This window comes from Lepidochelys kempii, chromosome 9 (assembly GCF_965140285.1).
Source record: "Lepidochelys kempii isolate rLepKem1 chromosome 9, rLepKem1.hap1, whole genome shotgun sequence".
Lineage (NCBI taxonomy): Eukaryota > Metazoa > Chordata > Testudines > Cheloniidae > Lepidochelys > Lepidochelys kempii.
The window spans coordinates 87,601,575-87,619,693 of NC_136388.1; the positions used below are offsets into that span (position 1 = coordinate 87,601,575).

The 18,119-nt window shown below is 41.3% G+C and overlaps 1 protein-coding gene across 11 annotated transcripts in view; it reads left to right on the forward strand.

Moving 5' to 3' along the window:
• TENM1 (teneurin transmembrane protein 1) overlaps positions 1-18,119 on the forward strand; it is a 1,397,628-nt gene that overhangs the window by 1,240,432 nt on the left and 139,077 nt on the right. For all 11 annotated transcript variants that reach the window (XM_073361279.2, XM_073361281.2, XM_073361264.2 and 8 more), the window contains 3 exons: positions 3,496-3,681; positions 4,906-4,929; positions 12,104-12,250. In XM_073361279.2, coding sequence (XP_073217380.1) covers positions 3,496-3,681; positions 4,906-4,929; positions 12,104-12,250 — 357 coding nt within the window. The remainder of the gene's footprint in view (positions 1-3,495; positions 3,682-4,905; positions 4,930-12,103; positions 12,251-18,119) is intronic.

Sequence of the window (18,119 nt, forward strand, 5' to 3'; positions counted from 1 at the left end):
CTATTTTGGGGTTTTATATTCTGCTCATCACTATAGTATCTCAGTACCATCCACTGTGGAGTATTCTTTTGTTTAACTTCCTATGCGAACATGATATGCCAGGACAAACAGAAATGTAGTCAGCTATTGTTTCTCCCAGTTTGGGGGATTTTATGCATATGTTTTTCTCCAAGAAGAACTAAAGAGTTTGTTGTGTGTTTGGATATTCAAAACACGGTAGCTTGAACTGAAAGCACATGCTTAGTCATATTTATTAGGTGAGCTCCTGGTTTTAAACGGAAACCTTCTGTGTGCTTGTGCTATTTTGCTGTAGTTAGGATGGTCATTAGATTTGATTTCTCGTGCCTTGCCTGAGAACAGAAATCTATGAAGAGTCATGAGAACTGTACTTGGATCTCCCAACCTGAAGAATCCCTCTCCAGTGTCCTCTTAAACAGCATTTTTAGGAGCTTAGTATTAACTAATTGAAACAATGATGGAAACCTGAGAGTTCAGACTCTGCCCACAGAGTGCTGATGTGTCAAGTGGTTGAGCAAGAGGAGGCAACTGAACAAAGTATCTTCTCCGCTTTGCAGCCTTATTATCAGAGAAATGTTGTTGAAGTTCACCATTAGCTTTCAAAGGAAAACAGTGTCCGTTCTCCAGCGCAGCCACTGGTTCATTAGTTCATGGCAGGAATTGTTTTCGAATTTTCCTTTGACTTTGGAAAGCATATGAAGAGATCACTGGTCTAGAACTGTTGACCAAAGGGAGGCCCTACACTCAATTTGATGGCATTTCTCTGTCTCAGTGCAATGCAATAACTTTTGAACTCTGCATCCGATCTGTTCCAAAATTTCAGGAAATATTCTAGGCATCAGTGCCCAGAACCCTATTGAATTTGGTGAAAATCTGAAAACTTGAAATGGATATGGGGGACACATGGTGCCACTGGCATCTGATTAGGGGCACGAGGATTAGAGGAGAATGAGGGGGCACACAGAACCCCTGGCATGGGGGGCAGAATGTGGGATGCTGGAATGGAGGGAGGCAGGCAATGGGAGTACAAAGAGCTGCTGGTACAGGAGAAGAGGGAAACAGAGAGAGCACACAGAGCCTGGGCTTTTTATCCAGGTTATTTCACAGCATTTGGAATGAAGAACATGACTTAGTATTTTTGAAGTTTTTCACAAGTATGCGTTTTTGTTTCCATTTTCAATCTGTTCTGCTTATGTCATCCAAGCCAGTAAATGGCAGTCATTTTATTTGGTGAGCTAGATTTAGATTGGTAATGTTGAGATAAAACAATAACAATATCTGGGCCATCCAGACCACATCTTTTACTCACAAGGCTGATTTTATTGACTGCAATTTGTTACATGAGAACTAGTTTTGCCATATTTCTGGTCTACTTGAACAATGTGGATTCTCCAACCCTGTTGCATCTGCTATGCTGACAATGGCTGGGGGTGATGTAGGTGTCACCACACTGGCATTATATTATCAGATCATCTCTCTACACCTGGCTGATCCTTCTGTGCCTGGCTATGTTAATATGTGAAAAGCAGCAACAATGCAGGATTTGGGCCTGTCTAATTACAGATATCCTCATCTGGTGTAATTAACCTGAGCCAGATCCTCGACTGGTATAAATTAGCATAGTTCTGTTGAAGTCAATGCAGCTATGCTAATTTATACCAGCTAAGGAGCTGGCCTGTACTCTCCAGCTAAGTGGATGGGTGTAATTTACTGCACTGGAAGAATTTACCCAAAATAGTAAATTTTGTGGACATAACACTTTCTGGGAGACAACTGAAGGGTCTGTTGAATAAAATTGTTCTTCTTTAGGTAAGCAAAAGAGAAATGCTGAACTTTATCCAGATTTAATTTATGCAAGTGTTGTGCATTGCAACATGCTAAAGGCACTCAGTAATACTAAATTATTTCAACAAAACTTTAAAGTCTGTCTGTATTTTTTCATGCTCACTTGCAATATATTCCCCAAGGAAATATATTTGTATTTTAGCATAATTTTGTCATTTTTGTAGCCTATAAGGTTTATATATAGTTTTATATATAGTTATCTACATAGAATGTTTTTAAAAGGTATTGCTGAATAAAACTGTTCCTGACCCTAAAACATTAAAAATGACATTCCTATACATATGTTGTAAATCACACAGCTGTCAACATCTGTAATGTTATTGCATGGGGGTTTGGTTTTTATTACTTCTTTCTTTCTGTTGAAAGATTGAAATTGATAAAGAATTTAAATATGTACTTTTAAAAAAAATTCATATAGAGTGTCACTTTTTGCCATTATAGACATTCAAGGGGGAATGTTTATATACAATAGTTCAGAGTAAGAAATTATCATTCTTTAAAACCTGTCAGGGGAAAATCTTTCCACCATTTGGTGTGTTACACGTTTTAAATCCCGTTTTAAATCAGAATAGACATGGTTATTCTGGCTTATACTTATAGTGCTATCAACTAGCTTCTGAGAAGGAGGAGGAAACATTCCTCTGGCAGGTTAATTGCAGAATAACAAGCAAATTCTGTCTGCTGAAACTAATTATTTTAAATAAATTTAAACTATATTGAGCCCTCTTATAATGAAACCATTCTTTTCACAGAACAACTTCACTCTAAGTGGAGGTAGAATTGCAACTGGCATATTGTGATTTATTGAAACAATTCAGGACTTTTAATTCTCCTTCACTATGAATGGAGTTTCACTAGTGCCCTATCCATGCAGAAAAATTTACTGTGAATAGAAATGACTTGCAAGAACTGATCTTGTCACCATGAAATAGTTTTTATACTTTGATCAGCCAGCCGTTGATGGGCAAGAGCAAAGCTTTTTAAACACAGACCTTGAAAACCATTGCAGAATTTGGGACATATTCCTGTGATGAGGGGCCTATATATGAGTAATACTGTATTTTTCCAGGGCTGTGGGTTGCTTGCTGTTTGACATGTGTTATTTCCTTTCTGTGTATTAGCGCGTTGGCTTTTATTGCCATAAGTGAAGGCCATTACCATTGGTACAAACTGATTAATATCTCAGTGATCACTTTGCTGTAATAAATTAGTCACACTTTGTCTTTTAACTCAATCCACCTGGACCCTGTACTTTTCAAACTGTTTAAATAAAAACTGTATCCTAGATTTCTGGAAACACCTATGAGAATCAGGAATGGATGTGTGATACACTGGCTTAGGGCTTGATCCAAAATGCACCCAAGTAAATGGAAGTCTTATCATTGGTTTCAGTGGGCTTTGGATCAGGGCCCTATGGCATGCAATTAGTGGCTGGCCCTAACAAATATAAGGCTTGCTACTTACTTGCTGCTAACGAAGGAGTAGTTCATGTGGTTGCAACCTGTATTTCATGATAAAAGTCCTTCATTTAATCACTCTTGATGATCGATGTCTGTATGTATTATCATGCATAGTCCATAACAGAACATGATATTACCATCTAAAAGTATGTATTCTTTGAATCCTATATAGAATTATGCACTATGGACTGTGGCAGCCATGGGGTTTGTTCAAGAGGAATATGCCAATGTGAAGAAGGCTGGGTAGGACCAAGCTGTGAGGAACGTACATGCCACGCTCACTGTGCTGAACATGGCCAGTGCAAAGATGGGAAGTGTGAGTGCAGCCCTGGATGGGAAGGGGATCATTGCACCATTGGTAAGATTTTATATGTTGTTTTTTTTAAAGGCTGACTAGCTAATAGGAAGATCTGCTGCAGCCATCAACTTGAAGATCTTTTGGAAAAATTAGAGAGCCAAATTCAGGCCTGGAGTACAGAGATGCCTCTCCACTGACTTTGATGGATTGGCACACACTTACACCATAATCATATTTGTCCCACAGACTGGTCAGTGCAGCTTTTGCTTTACATGCAGCAATACTGATGTAATAGTTGGACGTATCCAATCAAAGTTCTATAGGTTACATTCTAATGCACAGCTGAGCTACATTCCTATAGGTACTGAGAATCATAAAAAAAATACTTAAAAATTATTAATAAAAGTTGTGAGAGGCTGAAACTAGCAGGCAGCTTAAATAATTCTAAATCTGCTGCCTTCCCATCATAGGATTTAAATATTTTGCTTGTCACAAGAGATGGTTTTACAGTAGCCGACAACTGCAATATTGTTAATAAGAAGGTAAAGTTTATGGGTCTTTTCAGAAGTCACTACTCAGCTGTACAAATGTTAATTGTTATATTTTAATAAAATGTGACACATTTTTACAAAGCTTAATAGTGTTTCTTGCCAAAATGTCATTACTGTTTTCCCAGAGCATTCTTATTCTTAAACATTTTAATTGCATGTAAGAGACCAGGATACCTAATTTTGAGAGGTAGATAGTCCAAATTTTCAGGCTTTGCAAATACTGCGCTTATCTTTTTTCTTTTCTGTATTTTGAAAATTTGGCCCTTCCTCATTTAATTAAATGGCTAAATTCTATAGCCAGTGATTCAATTACCTTATAATACCTGCTTATAGGGAGTAAAATTGATAAAAAATAAAGGTAATTTTCTTTATTGTTAGTAAAAAATGATTTTGTTCAAGAGATTTAGTTTTGGTTTTAAAAGGAAGATAACTAAGCAATGAGTGAATTAAGTAGAAGGCACAGCCTGCATTACACATGGTAGTGCCCATAATATTAAAAAAACAATAACTGAAGAACACACACGTAGCTGCAATTATTGTTTGTTGCTATATGAGTCCTTTCTGACATCCTGGATAACAAAATCAGCTATTTGTTTTATTCAAAGTGGTAGGAATAGACCTGATTAAAATAAGAGAGAAGCACTTTATCTTAACCAAAGTATGGTAAACTATTAGCAAATGGTTTCTGTGTTTGAAATTCAATCTATCACAGTTTTGTTTTTTCTTTTTTAAGCTCACTACTTGGATGCTGTGCGAGGTAAGCTTTTCATATCAGCATTGCAAAGGAATAATGAAAGGGTATAAAAGTGTTGGGAATGGGGGTATTTGGGTGACTTGTTCCCTTTTGAGCCTCCCATTTCCTGTACTGTTAAGATACAATATACGATCAAATGGATACAATACGATCAAATGGATGACTGGATAGGTAGGTATCTATTTACAGAGAAGTCTCGTTTGTCAAACAAAATATCAGTACATTCTGCATTCTTAGCTCTTTATATTGTCTCAATATTTCATCAGAAGCAGAGGTGTCTAAAGTAAGCATGACTGGAATGTGGCTTTCACATTTGGTTACCAATTTCCATATATATGTAATATGCTACGTGAGGCGAGTCAGATTTCTGCTCATGGTTTCCATTCACGGAGTGATGACAGCACTGAGGACTTGGTATTACCAGAATAATTTGTGTCAATCCTTCCTTCTATTAGAACAACATTTCCATATTTTTATCATCTGCAGCTAGAGAGTAGGTTTCATTTGTGAAGGAAATATGCTTCTCTAAGACTTTGGAGGTGGGGGAGAAATGTAAAACAACACATGTTTTAAAACCTGGCATTGTACAGTACCATGTGAGGTTTTGAGATTCAGAGGGATTTATAAATATTTGCTCTACCTCACACCCGCATTGGTTGCTGCTTTGAGCAATTTGTGTGTTTGCCCTTTGGCAGAAAACGCTATCTGGGCTACAGATGATATAGTTGATTAAACCATTCCAGACCCAAAGAGCCAAATTCTGTATAGATTTGCACCCTGTGCATGTCCTTTGACATAAATTTGCTCTGCAGGGCCTATGGCTTGTTTCTGGCCCTACATGTCTATGTCTTTCATGGTTTGGAAGCAATCTCTCAGTCCTAGCCACACTGTTGTGTAAGAAATCACACTGTCCCAACGAGAAACTGCAGAACTGGAATTAATTTGCAAACTGGACACCATCAAATGAGACCTGAATAAAGACTGGGAGTGGGTGAGTCAATACAAGAACTAAAAAATTTCCCCCTACTGTTACTCACACTTGTCAACTGTTTGAAATGAGCCACCCTGATTACCACTACAAAAGTGATTTTTCATCCTGTTGATAATAGCCCATTTTAATTGAATTGTCTCGACCCCTCACTTGGTAAGGCAACTCCCATCTTCTCATGTACTGTTATACATATCTTCCTACTGTATTTTCCACTCCATGCATCTGATGATGTGGGTTTTAGCCCATGAAAGCTTATGCCCAAATAAATTTGCTAGTCTCTAAGGTGCCACTAGTACTCCTCGTTGTTTTTGTTTCTACTGTCCCCTGGGAAGATGGCTCTCAGCAGAGATATCAGATGAAGCAGGATTCCAAAAAGGATTGGGCACTTATTTATGTATTTATTATTTTATCGCTTCAGAATTGAATAACAATAAAAATGTCATACAAAAATCCCTAGGTTACCTGAGAATTACTAGACTTACACAGTGAATGAGCTGCCAAAATCTTAACAACTGGTTCCCTCCTCGCCCCGTGGCCCACCCCAGCCCTCTGGGGACTCCTGCCCCATCCAACGCCCTGTGTTTCTTGATGCCCCCCAACCCCTGCCCCATCCACCGCCCTGTGTTTCTTGATGCCCCCCCCAACCCCTGCCCCATCCACCCTCCTCCCCTGTCTCCTGACTGGCCCCAGAACTGGGCAGGAGGGTCTTGTGGGCCACCGTAGTGGGTGCCCACCCTGCCCCTAAGAGCCAGAGGGACCTGCCAGGGGGCGAGGTGGGGAGTCCCGGCGGTGCTTACCTGGGGCAGCTCCCAGGAAGCATCCGGCAGGTCCCTCTGGCTCCTAGGGGTGGGGTAGCATAGCTAAGGGGGGAGCAGGGAGAGCGGCTGCTCCCCCCACTGATCACATCAAAAGTGGTGCCTTAGGCCTGGAGCACCCATGGGGAAAACTTAGTGGGTGCAGAGCACCCACAGGCAGCTCCCCGCCCCATGCCCGGCCACAGCTAACCTCACTTCCGCTCCGCCTCCTCCCCTGATTGCACCGCCCCCCTCTGCTTCTCCAAATCAGCTGTTCGCACAGGAAGCCTGGGAGGGCTGAGAAGCAAGCGGCGGCTTCGCACCCGGGCCCAGGGAGGCGGAGGTGAGCTGGGGCGGGGAGCGGTTCCCCTGTGCGCCCCCCCCCCCGGTTACTTGCTGCAGTGCGGGTGGCCCTCCTCATGCCCCCCTGCCCCAGCTCACGTCCGCTCCGCCTCGGCCTCCCTAGGCCTGAGCGTGAAGCTGCCACCTGCTTCTCAGCCCCCCGGCTTCCCGTGCGAACAGCTGATTCGCAGGAAGCTGGGGGGGGGGCAGAGAAGCAGAGCGGGGCGGTGCGTTCAGGGGAGGAGGCGGAGCGGAGGTGAGCTGGGGCCAGGGCAGGGAGCTGCCGGTGGGTGCTCTGCACCCATCAAATTCTCCTCATGGGTGTTCCAGCCCCGGAGCACCCATGGAGTTGGCGCCTAAGGCGCCACTTTTGGCCGGCTGTTAAATTTTGAAGCCCTTTTAGAACCGGTTGTCCCTCGAGGCACAACTGGTTCTAAAAGGGCTTCAAAATTTAACAACCGGTTCTAGCAAATGGGTGCAAACCGGCTCCAGCTCACCACTGGACTTACATTCATAAAGGACAACCACCCACAGCAAAATATAATCATAAAATATACCAATAATGAATTAACTCAGCTGGCCAATAAATCTAAACAGGAAAACAGCCCCTTTAATCTCCTCGGGAACATACCCTCAACTTTCAAAAAAAAAATCTATGAAATAAATGGCTTTGATAGTGTACTGGAAGATCGTCAAGATCAAGCTATTTCAGACCAATGAGGGACCTAGAGTCCCAAGGCCCTTATAGACCACACCTTACCAGCAGACCCTCTCTATTTTATAATGATGGGGGGATATAGCTCAAGTCTCCCTGCTGATGGCAACATGTCTTGGGGGGAGAGGTGATACTTCAGGTAGGCAGATGCTAGGAAATGAAAGGCCTATAGGATGTAAGTAACAATTTAAACTCTACCAGGAGACCTGTAGGCAACTGATGCAGATCTTGGAGCCATGGTGTCATGTATAATTTATGTGGATAACAAGAACTATCCAGAGCTATACAAGTAAGGATTAAAAAAGCAAAACACAAGGATCCTTGAAAGAAACTACCCTCTGTCTTTTGGGAGTTAGGAAAAAACATTCTCTGTGTGCAGGCTGTTCTGTAATGCACCTTTCTCTGAAGCACATGCTACTGGCCACTCTGACCAGAACACTGGATTAGATGGGCCAGTACAGAATTTGGACCAATAAAAGGTATTACCTCATCCATTTTGTGTCTCTAGATGGACCGCTGGTATTTAGGCTCTGTCTCTTTGGCTGGCAGTTCCAAACACTTTTTCCAATATCTCCTTTAGCGGCTGCCAGAAACCCCTGCAGACTGAGTCTTCCTTCCTCTTGGAATCAAATCTTTTCCTTTTGATAGTGCAGAAGTGTCAACACACACTTTCAGATAAAGAGCATTGAATTCATGAGAGTCCATTCTGGCAAAGAGAAAGCACTCGTTTAGAAAGGGATGCCACTTGTAGTGTTAAATTGATTGCTAAGCGCCATCCACTGTCCTTTGGCTCCCTGTGTGGTAAGGTAAAAATCTGACAAAAATATGTACTGGCACCAAACTATACAAGCAGATGGACATTAGTGGGCACATCCAAGATACTATCTCTCTGTCACACCGAGCAAGGAACCTAGTTGAAAATGCTGAAATTATTGTTAATTCAGAGTTTGCAAACCCTGGGGATGATGCAATTGATCCATTTTAGATCTAGTTTCATAATTTACAGAAAGAAATCAAAACATTTCCCATAGCCACCAAAGGGCAAGTGTTTGTCTTATTTATAGATTCATAGATTCATGGATATTTAGGTCAGAAGGGACCATTATGATCATCTAATCTGACATTCTGCACAACGCAGGTCACAGAATTTCACCCAGCACTCCTGCGAAAAACCTCTCACCTATGTCTGAGCTCTTGAAGTCCTCAAATCATGGTTTAAAGACTTCAAGGAGCAGAGAATCCTCCAGCAAGTGACCCGTGCCCCATGCTACAGAGGAAGGCAAAAAACCTCCATGGCCTCTTCCAATCTGCCCTGGAGGAAAATTCCTTCCCGACCCCAAATATGGCGATCAGCTAAACCCTGAGCAGATGGGCAAGATTCACCAGCCAGATACTACAGAAAATTCTTTCCTGGGTAACTCAGATCCCACCTCATCTAATCATACAATCATAGAATCATAGAATATCAGGGTTGGAAGGGACCTCAGGAGGTCATCTAGTCCAACTCAAAGCAGGACCAACCCCCAACTAAATCATCCCAGCCAGGGCTTTGTCAAGTCTGACCTTAATCTGACCTTAAAAACTTCTAAGGAAGGAGATTCCACCACCTCCCTAGGCAACGCATTCCAGTGTTTCACCACCCTCCTAGTGAAAAAGCTTTTCCTAATATCCAACCTAAATCTCCCCCACTGCAACTTGAGACCATTACTCCTTGTTCTGTCATCTGCTACCACTGAGAACAGTCTAGAGCCATCCTCTTTGGAACCACCTTTCAAATAGTTGAAAGCAGCTATCAAATCCCCCCTCATTCTTCTCTTCTGCAGACTTAACAATCCCAGTTCCCTCAGCCTTTCCTCATAAGTCATGTGTTCCAGACCCCTAATCATTTTTGTTGCCCTTCGCTGGACTCTCTCCAATTTTTCCACATCCTTCTTGTAGTGTGGGGCCCAAAACTGGACACAGTACTCCAGATGAGGCCTCACCAATGTCGAATAAAGGGGAATGATCACGTCCCTCCATCTGCTAGCAATGCCCCTACTTCTACATCCCAAAATGCCATTGGGCTTCTTGGCAACAAGGGCACACTGTTGACTCATATCCAGCTTCTCGTCCACTGTCACCCCTAGGTCCTTTTCTGCAGAACTGCTGCCTAGCCATTCGGTCCCTACTCTGTAGCGGTGCATTGGATTCTTCCGTCCTAAGTGCAGGACCCTGCACTTATCCTTATTGAACCTCATCAGATTTCTTTTGGCCCAATCCTCCAATTTGTCTAGGTCCCTCTCTATCCTATCCCTACCTGCAACCGTATCTACCACTCCTCCTAGTTTAGTATCATCCGCACATTTGCTGAGAGTACAATCCACACCATCCTCCAGATCATTTATGAAGATATTGAACAAAACAGGCCCCAGAACTGACCCTTGGGGCACTCCACTTGATACCAGCTGCCATCTAGACATGGAGCCATTGATCACTACCCGTTGAGCCCGACAATCTAGCCAACTTTCTACCCACCTTATAGTGCATTCATCCAGCCCATACTTCCTTAACTTGCTGACAAGAATACTGTGGGAGACCGTGTCAAAAGCTTTGCTAAAGTCAAGATACAATACATCCACTGCTTTCCCTTCATCCACAGAACCAGTAATCTCATCATAGAAGGCTATTAGATTCACCTTCTCTTGGTGAATCCATGCTGACTGTTCCTGATCACTTTCCTCTCGTGTAAGTGCTTCAGGATTGATTCCTTGAGGACCTGCTCCATGATTTTTCCGGGGACTGAGGGGATGCTGACTGGCCTGTAGTTCCCAGGATCCTCCTCCTTCCCTTTTTTAAAGATGGGCACTACATTAGCCTTTTTCCAGTCTTCTGGGACTTCCCCCGATCGCCATGAGTTTTCAAAGATAATGGCCAATGGCTCTGCAATCACAGCCGCCAAGTCCTTTAGCACTCTTGGATGCAACGCATCTGGCCCCATGGACTTGTGCATGTCCAGCTTTTCTAAATAGTCCCTAACCACTTCTTTCTCCACAGAGAGCTGGCCACCTACTCCCCATGCTGTGTTGCCCAGTGCAGCAGTCTGGGAGCTGACCTTGTTCGTGAAGACAGAAGCAAAAAAAGCATTGAGTACATTAGCTTTTTCCACATCCTCTGTCACTAGGTTGCCTCCCTCATTCAGTAAGGGGCCCACACTTTCCTTGGCTTTCTTCTTGTTGCCAACATACCTGAAGAAACCCTTCTTGTTACTCTTATCATCTCTTGCTAGCTGCAGCTCCAGGTGCGATTTGGCCCTCCTGATTTCATTCCTACATGCCCGAGCAACATTTTTATACTCTTCCCTGGTCATATGTCCAATCTTCCACTTCTTGTAAGCTTCTTTTTTACGTTTAAGATCCGCAAGGATTTCACTGTTAAGCCAAGCTGGTCGCCTGCCATATTTACTATTCTTTTGACACATCGGGATGGTTTGTCCCCGTAACTTCAATAGGGATTCTTTGAAATACCGCCAGCTCTCCTGGACTCCTTTCCCCCTCATGTTATTCCCCCAGGGGATCCTACCCATCAGTTCCCTGAGGGAGTCAAAGTCTGCTTTCCTGAAGTCCAGGGTCCGTATTCTGCTGCTTACATTTCTTCCCTGTGTCAGGAATATCCCATCACAGGCCATTGGGCCTATTTACCATGAATATTTAATTACCAAAACCATGTTATCCCATCATACCATCTGGAAAGAGAGTTTTAAGGAAGTGGGAGGGGGCATTGCAATGAAAACTCCCATTTTCCTTCCTTAGGAAAGTACTTCAGAATGAATCAAAACAGGCTTCCCTAGCCCTGCTGGGTTCATGTGGGTTTTCACACCTATAATATCTGGAAGTACATCTTCAGCTGCTGCTTCCAGATTTGCTCACCTAAAATTACTTACCTACACTTTGCAAACTCATCTTTTGTGTCAAGGTTACATATAAAAACTCTGTCATGAGCACACGATTGATACTCAGTATGAAAACCAAGATAGATAGAAGTTCTTTGTATGTGCAAAGCAGATAGTTAGACTTCTGATTACTCAATACACATACTATTAGTGCATCCACATCTGAGTTTTTGCATCCACAGGATTTTAGGCACCAAAAAATAAGGCTTTAAAACTTTGGCATGCTTTTTAGGCAAACAGAGTTGAATATTTGTCCAAGAATGTGACTGGAGTCCAAAGTAGACAAACTGTGATATCATTTGAAAGTAGCAAATATTGTTATGTAATTTTAAAGAATGTTGTATAACAATTTATAATTTTAAATAAACTCCTGCATGAAGCCTTGTTCTTTACATTTTCTTCTCTAGATGGCTGCCCGGGTCTGTGTTATGGAAATGGGAGATGCACTCTTGATCAGAATGGATGGCACTGTGTGTGTCAGGTGGGATGGAGTGGCACAGGATGTAACGTTGTCATGGAAATGGTGTGTGGGGATAATATGGATAATGATGGAGGTACTGTACATGCCCCTTTATTTACTTTTTAGTTCTTATGCAGTTCATTTTCCTGAACAGCTGTCCTATAGCTTGTCTTTATGTGAGTTTGTCTTTTCTATCATAGAGGCTCAATGCTATACCCCTTTCTCATGTTAATAGTCCTGTTGACTTCAGTTGGATTACTCCCATGAATGAGTAGTTGCAGGGTCTGACCTTTATATTGTAAGCTCTGGAGGAAATCTACCTTCCTGCTTATATGGTCTCCATCATCATAGTACATGATGTGTCTTGAAAAAATCCATGTTTTTCATAATAATTATGTTATTCTTTTATTTCCTTCCAAAAAACCTAAAATAACTCCATTGCCTATAAACATCCCTTATGAGAACTGTAGTTGTCAGACTGACAATAGACACACAAATGAAATTTAAAATTCTGTCCTAACATTTTGTGTGACTAACAGAATATACATTGATACATTATCATAATATCAATATTATGAAAGAAATTCTTCAGAAAATATAAAATCATACATTGAGACATGCGCTTATTAAGCAAATTAGTTTCTTAATTTTAACAGAGAGTCACAGTTATAACAGAAAATTGTGGCACATAATTTTGAGATGGTGCTGAGCAAACCAGTAGCAACTATGCTGAGGATCTCTAAGCCAGAGGTAACTTTTAAATATAGCATGTGACCTAAACATAAAAACATAACAATGTATAGTTAAAGCAGCCTCTCTCTTGCTCTATTTTCCCCTGTTGGATCAGTGTATTTGCAATTAAGTATTCCCAGCCACTGTGGCCCTTGTTTCACTCCAAGGATTCATAGATTTTTAAGGCTAGAAGGGACCATTGTGATCATCTGTTCTGTGTAACGCTGGCCATAGGACAATTCATTTTTAAGTCCAATAGCTGCTTAAACTAGAATATATCTTTTAGAAAAATATCCAATCTTGATGTAAGGGTTTTCCACACCACAACCCAAGCTAAACCTTGAAGATTAGCTTCTTCCAGTCATTAATTACCCTCATTGTTAAAAACATATACCTTATTTCTAGTCTGAATTTATCTAGCTTCAACTTGCAGCCATTAGTGCTTTTATATCTTAGTCTAATAGATTGAAGACCCCTCTGTTATCTCCTCTATTCGGTTCTGCATGTGGGTACTTATAGACAGTGATCTTGTCACCCCTTAACCTTATTTTTTATAACTTAAACAGAGAGAGCTCCTTGAGTCTTTCACTAAAGTCACGTTTTCCAATACTTTATTCATGGCTCTTCTCTGAACCCTCTCCAATTTTTCAACATCCTTTTTGAATTGTGGACACCAAAAATGGACACAGTATTCCAGTAGCAGTCGCACCAGTGCCAAATACAGAGGTAATATAACCTTCTTACTCCTACTCAGTATTCCCCTGTTTATCCAAGAATCACATTAGGTTTTTTTTTGGCCACAGTATCACACTCCGAGCTCATATTCAGCTGATTACCCACCATGACCCAAAAGCTTTCTCAGAGTCACTCCCTCCCAGGATAGAGTCCCCCATCCTGGAAGGGATGGCCTTCATTCTTTGTTCCTAGATATATGACCTTACATTTGGAAATATTGAAATGCACATTATTTGCTTATGTCCAGCTTACCAAGTCATCCAGGTTGTTTTGCATCAGTGACCTGTCCTCTATATCATTTACCTCTCCTCCAGTCTTGTGTCATCTGCAGATGTATCAGTAAGGGTTGTATGTTTTCTTCTAGGTCGTTGATAAAAAATGTTAAATAAGATAGGGCCAAGAACCAATTCCTGTGGGACCCACACTAGAAACAGACCTACCCAGTGATGTTTCCCCATTCACAGTTACACTTTGAGATCTATCAGCCAGTTTTTAATCCATTTTATGTGTTCATTTTGATTGTGTACCATATGGACCCCTATGACCTTTTGGCACTGCCCTCTTAATGTCTGAATCCAATTCAGAATTGTCCTCCTGTTATTCCAATTTGCCCTCCTTCATCCTTTCTTTTTCACTTTATTTCCCCTTTAAGAGTACTGGTGCCTAGGGATCTACCTACCTTATCACATGACATGGCCCTTAAGACTTGGAAAGATCTGATAGAGCGAAAGACCTACGAGGTATGGGTAAAGAGAAAATGGCCCTGGGATAAGAAGTGTTTGGCAGAAACTCCCATCACTGTTTCTTTAAAGACCTGAGATCAGGAGCCTTACAGAGTGGGCAGGGCAAGGTTCCGCTCTCACCCAACAAACAAGGATGAGCTTTAGCAGGGGGACCATGTATACGTTGCCTTCTCTCTCATAGCACAGCAGACAGCAGAAGAGGAAAGTCTGCTGGAAAAACCTCCCAGCCTAAAGGTGGAAGGACTGATTGGGAAAAGGGCCAGCTGGAGTAGAAGCTGTCTGAGGCTCTACAGCTTGCCTAATGTACAACTCCAGCTCCAAGGAGGAGAGGTAGGGGACTTCGGTCTTAAGGAGAGGGACAGAGGGATTGTCCAAAATACAACCTAATTCCAGGAGGACTGGGGCCTTCTGAACGCGGGGAGGAAACTGACTAGGACTTTTAAATGGACCCATATTCAGCATGAACTTGAGCTGCTAAATAAGTGAGTGGCCCTCTAGAGAGAAAATAAACCAGACCCCCCAAAAGGTTAATTATGTGAAAGGACCCAGGGAATGCTGAGTGCAACACACCTGCAGGACCATTAGGGGGGCCATAAGGGAGTGTGTTGAAGAGGCTCACCCCATGACACTCCTTCATCCATGACCCATAAGATCACTATTCTTCCAATCTGTGTAGTCTAATCTGTATCCCTTCACACAGCATTCCACTGTGAGGGTCACTATCGCCTGTGTACTTTCCCATCTGTCTGGTACTTTCTCCCCTGCTCTTCAAACCACTGACTCACTCACGCTCTCTCCCTTTAAATCTGTCCATAAAACTCTGTTTATCCTGCAATATATGTAAAGCATTTTCTGATACACTCTGTGAACTGGTTCTATATAAATTGCCTCATACTGTGGTTTTTGCCTGCTTTATATTCTGCAGTAACAATGAGTTATTGAGTGTTGGCAGCATTAACTCTAAATCTCCTTGAATTTGTCAGTTTAAGGCAGATACTTAACATCATTTCACTGTAAATTTTAAAATTATTTTTATGATAGCGTAACATATGGGGACAGCTCCATTGAAATTAAAATTAGAGATAAGTGGGGAGAGAAATACTTAATTTGCCTGGTTGCTACAGCTGGGCTAACTGCCATTAGTTTCACTTCACAATCAGTTGCTTTTTACAAAAAAATTGAAGTTTTTTTCACATTAAAATCACTTCTTTTTCCATCCTAAATTCATAGGGCCTGATTCTGCTGTCACTTACACAGGTATAAATCCGAAGGAGTTCCACTGAAGTCAATAGTATTACACTGGTGTTAAATTGGTATGAGATCAAAAGCAGGGTTCCAGGCCTTGTATACATAAAACCACAGAAATTAGATCTGGAAAAGATCTGTTACACTATCCACTCCAACCCCTCAGCCACTGTAGGATTGTTCCTTAGAGTGCACTTTCTAACTCTTGGTCTCGTCTAGTTGTATGTGTACATTATCATTAGGTTTCCACATGGGAAAGGTCATTAAGGCTGATTGTGTTTAAATTAAATATTTGTGTCTTTATGCAGAGATCTTGGAAGTGTTCTGAGCTTTGAGATCCTTAGGAGAAAGACACTACTGAAGCACAAAATGGTAGCAGTAGCCAATTAGTAGTATTATATCAAACAAACAATCAACAACATTAAGGATCAGGACACTGAAAATTTAGTCTGAATTCTGGGTTGAGACTCAGGTTTGATATAGATGAAAGGTATTTTTAACTGAAAAAAATCAATTTTCTCCTTACAAAAATTAATACAAATACACTGTAGAGTAAAAGCCAATTTTTAATTATAATGAAAGTATAAAAACACATTTCCTTAGTTCTAAGTGTGAGTATCTAATGACATGACCTATCTAGAACTGAAAAGTCTTGGCTCACGTATTGGATATGTCGTACTCACACAAAACCCTCTCACTTCTAGAGAGACAATATCTTAAATTCTTTTGTAAACAATTACTATAGTATGTAATGTATACATTCATATGTGCCCTGATCCCCCAAACACTTAGGCACGTAGGTCTGTGTCAGTGGAATTACTCGTGGCAGTAAAGTTAAACGTGCGTCTGTATTTACTGGTTTGGAGCACGGTGCTTATTACTTATTCTTTTGGGGCCAAAACCCACCACGTATACTCATCCAAAACTCCCACCCAATTGGATAATGAGTGTACCATAACCACCCTTGTCATTCCCCTCATCAGCTTTTTCCCCACTTATGGTCTGCAAGGTATGTTCACCTACTTAATTATCTCTAAAAATAAAGATAAAAACTGACAGCATATAAAAGGTGCACAACCAAGTGGTTTTCATTAGCTTTTGTGGAGTACATCTGTGGCATTTGGCAGTCTTTATGATATAAGTTATATAATGCTGGGATCTCCAACGGATGTCCTCTTCAGTGTGGAATATTGCTTTCTGTGGGATTACAACAAGATTTCCTGTTCTCATTTCCTCTCCCATCTTTCATTGTCATGGCTGACCTGATTTCAGTCTTATTTTAGAAGATGATCACTCAGCTCATCTGAATAGGTTGTTTCCTCTGTCTTACCATTATTGAGAGTTCTTTTGGAAGCATCTAGCTCTGTGAAATTGCTTGGAACTCTCTGCTGAATTCTGTTAATTAAGGCTATCTCTGAATAAGGCCGAAATAGCTAGAACATACTGCAGCAGCAGTACTGGGGACAAGGAGGTTTGTACACTCCTCCACATGTAGAACATCCATCCCTCTTGCCCAGCCACACTCCATGCTATTCTTTTTACCATTAGGTTATTTTTCCTCTTAAATCTCATTACATGATGGTACAGACTGTCATTTGCACTCCTTTATTTGATGCTGAGCCCCTGTTTTAAGTGTATTTGCTTTCTTTAAATTAATCCCTATACTTTGTTTTTGAAATAAAAATACTGTTTACTACAAGCATTGAGCTAAACACCTAAAGCTCCCTTCTGTCACTTTTCAGCCAAAGTTGTATCTGACCCAAGTACAAGAAAAATATATGACTCAGTTTAGCTTTCAGTTGGTGGCCAGTGCTGTAAAAATATTGACAAGTGTATCAGACCTATCTATTAGCATTTTAATAGCATATCAGTCAGAGACATTGAGTCCTTATACAAGTAACATACTATTATTATATAATGGAAGTAGTTTTCATTGTTACTGACACTTCTGAAAATCAGGCTTGATACATTTTCTATTCATTGTGTGTCCAAGGCCAAAGACCACTGAGGGCCTGAACAAATATATCTAAAAGTAAATGGTATCTCTCAAACAAAATACTATGAAGACTTCCTTCTACACATGGACTTTGGCTGGTTTTAAGTATACTCCTGCAAAGCGCAGAATTTTCAATTAATGACTTCAGGTAGCTGTTGTCTTATTGCTACGTGTTGTAGCTGAAACTTGAGGAACAGTTGAGGTTTTTGCATGCAGCACTGGAAACTCTAGCATTTTTGCTGCTTGGTTTCTTCTTCTGTTCACAGTGATTCCTAGCAATTGTAACTGAACTTAACTGAACTTGCGGAGAAACAAACTAGCACAGGAGTTATATAGGAACTATTTGAAATAAAAGAAGGCAAAATTAGTTTGAGCACTACTGAGGATATTTTAATCTGGTAAGGAAAAGACAAAATATTGAGCAATCTGTGCAGCAATATGAAATGCTCAAATACCACAAGAAGCTCATGCGGTTGAGCTTTATCTGGCTGTCCTGCATGGGGCGGATGGGG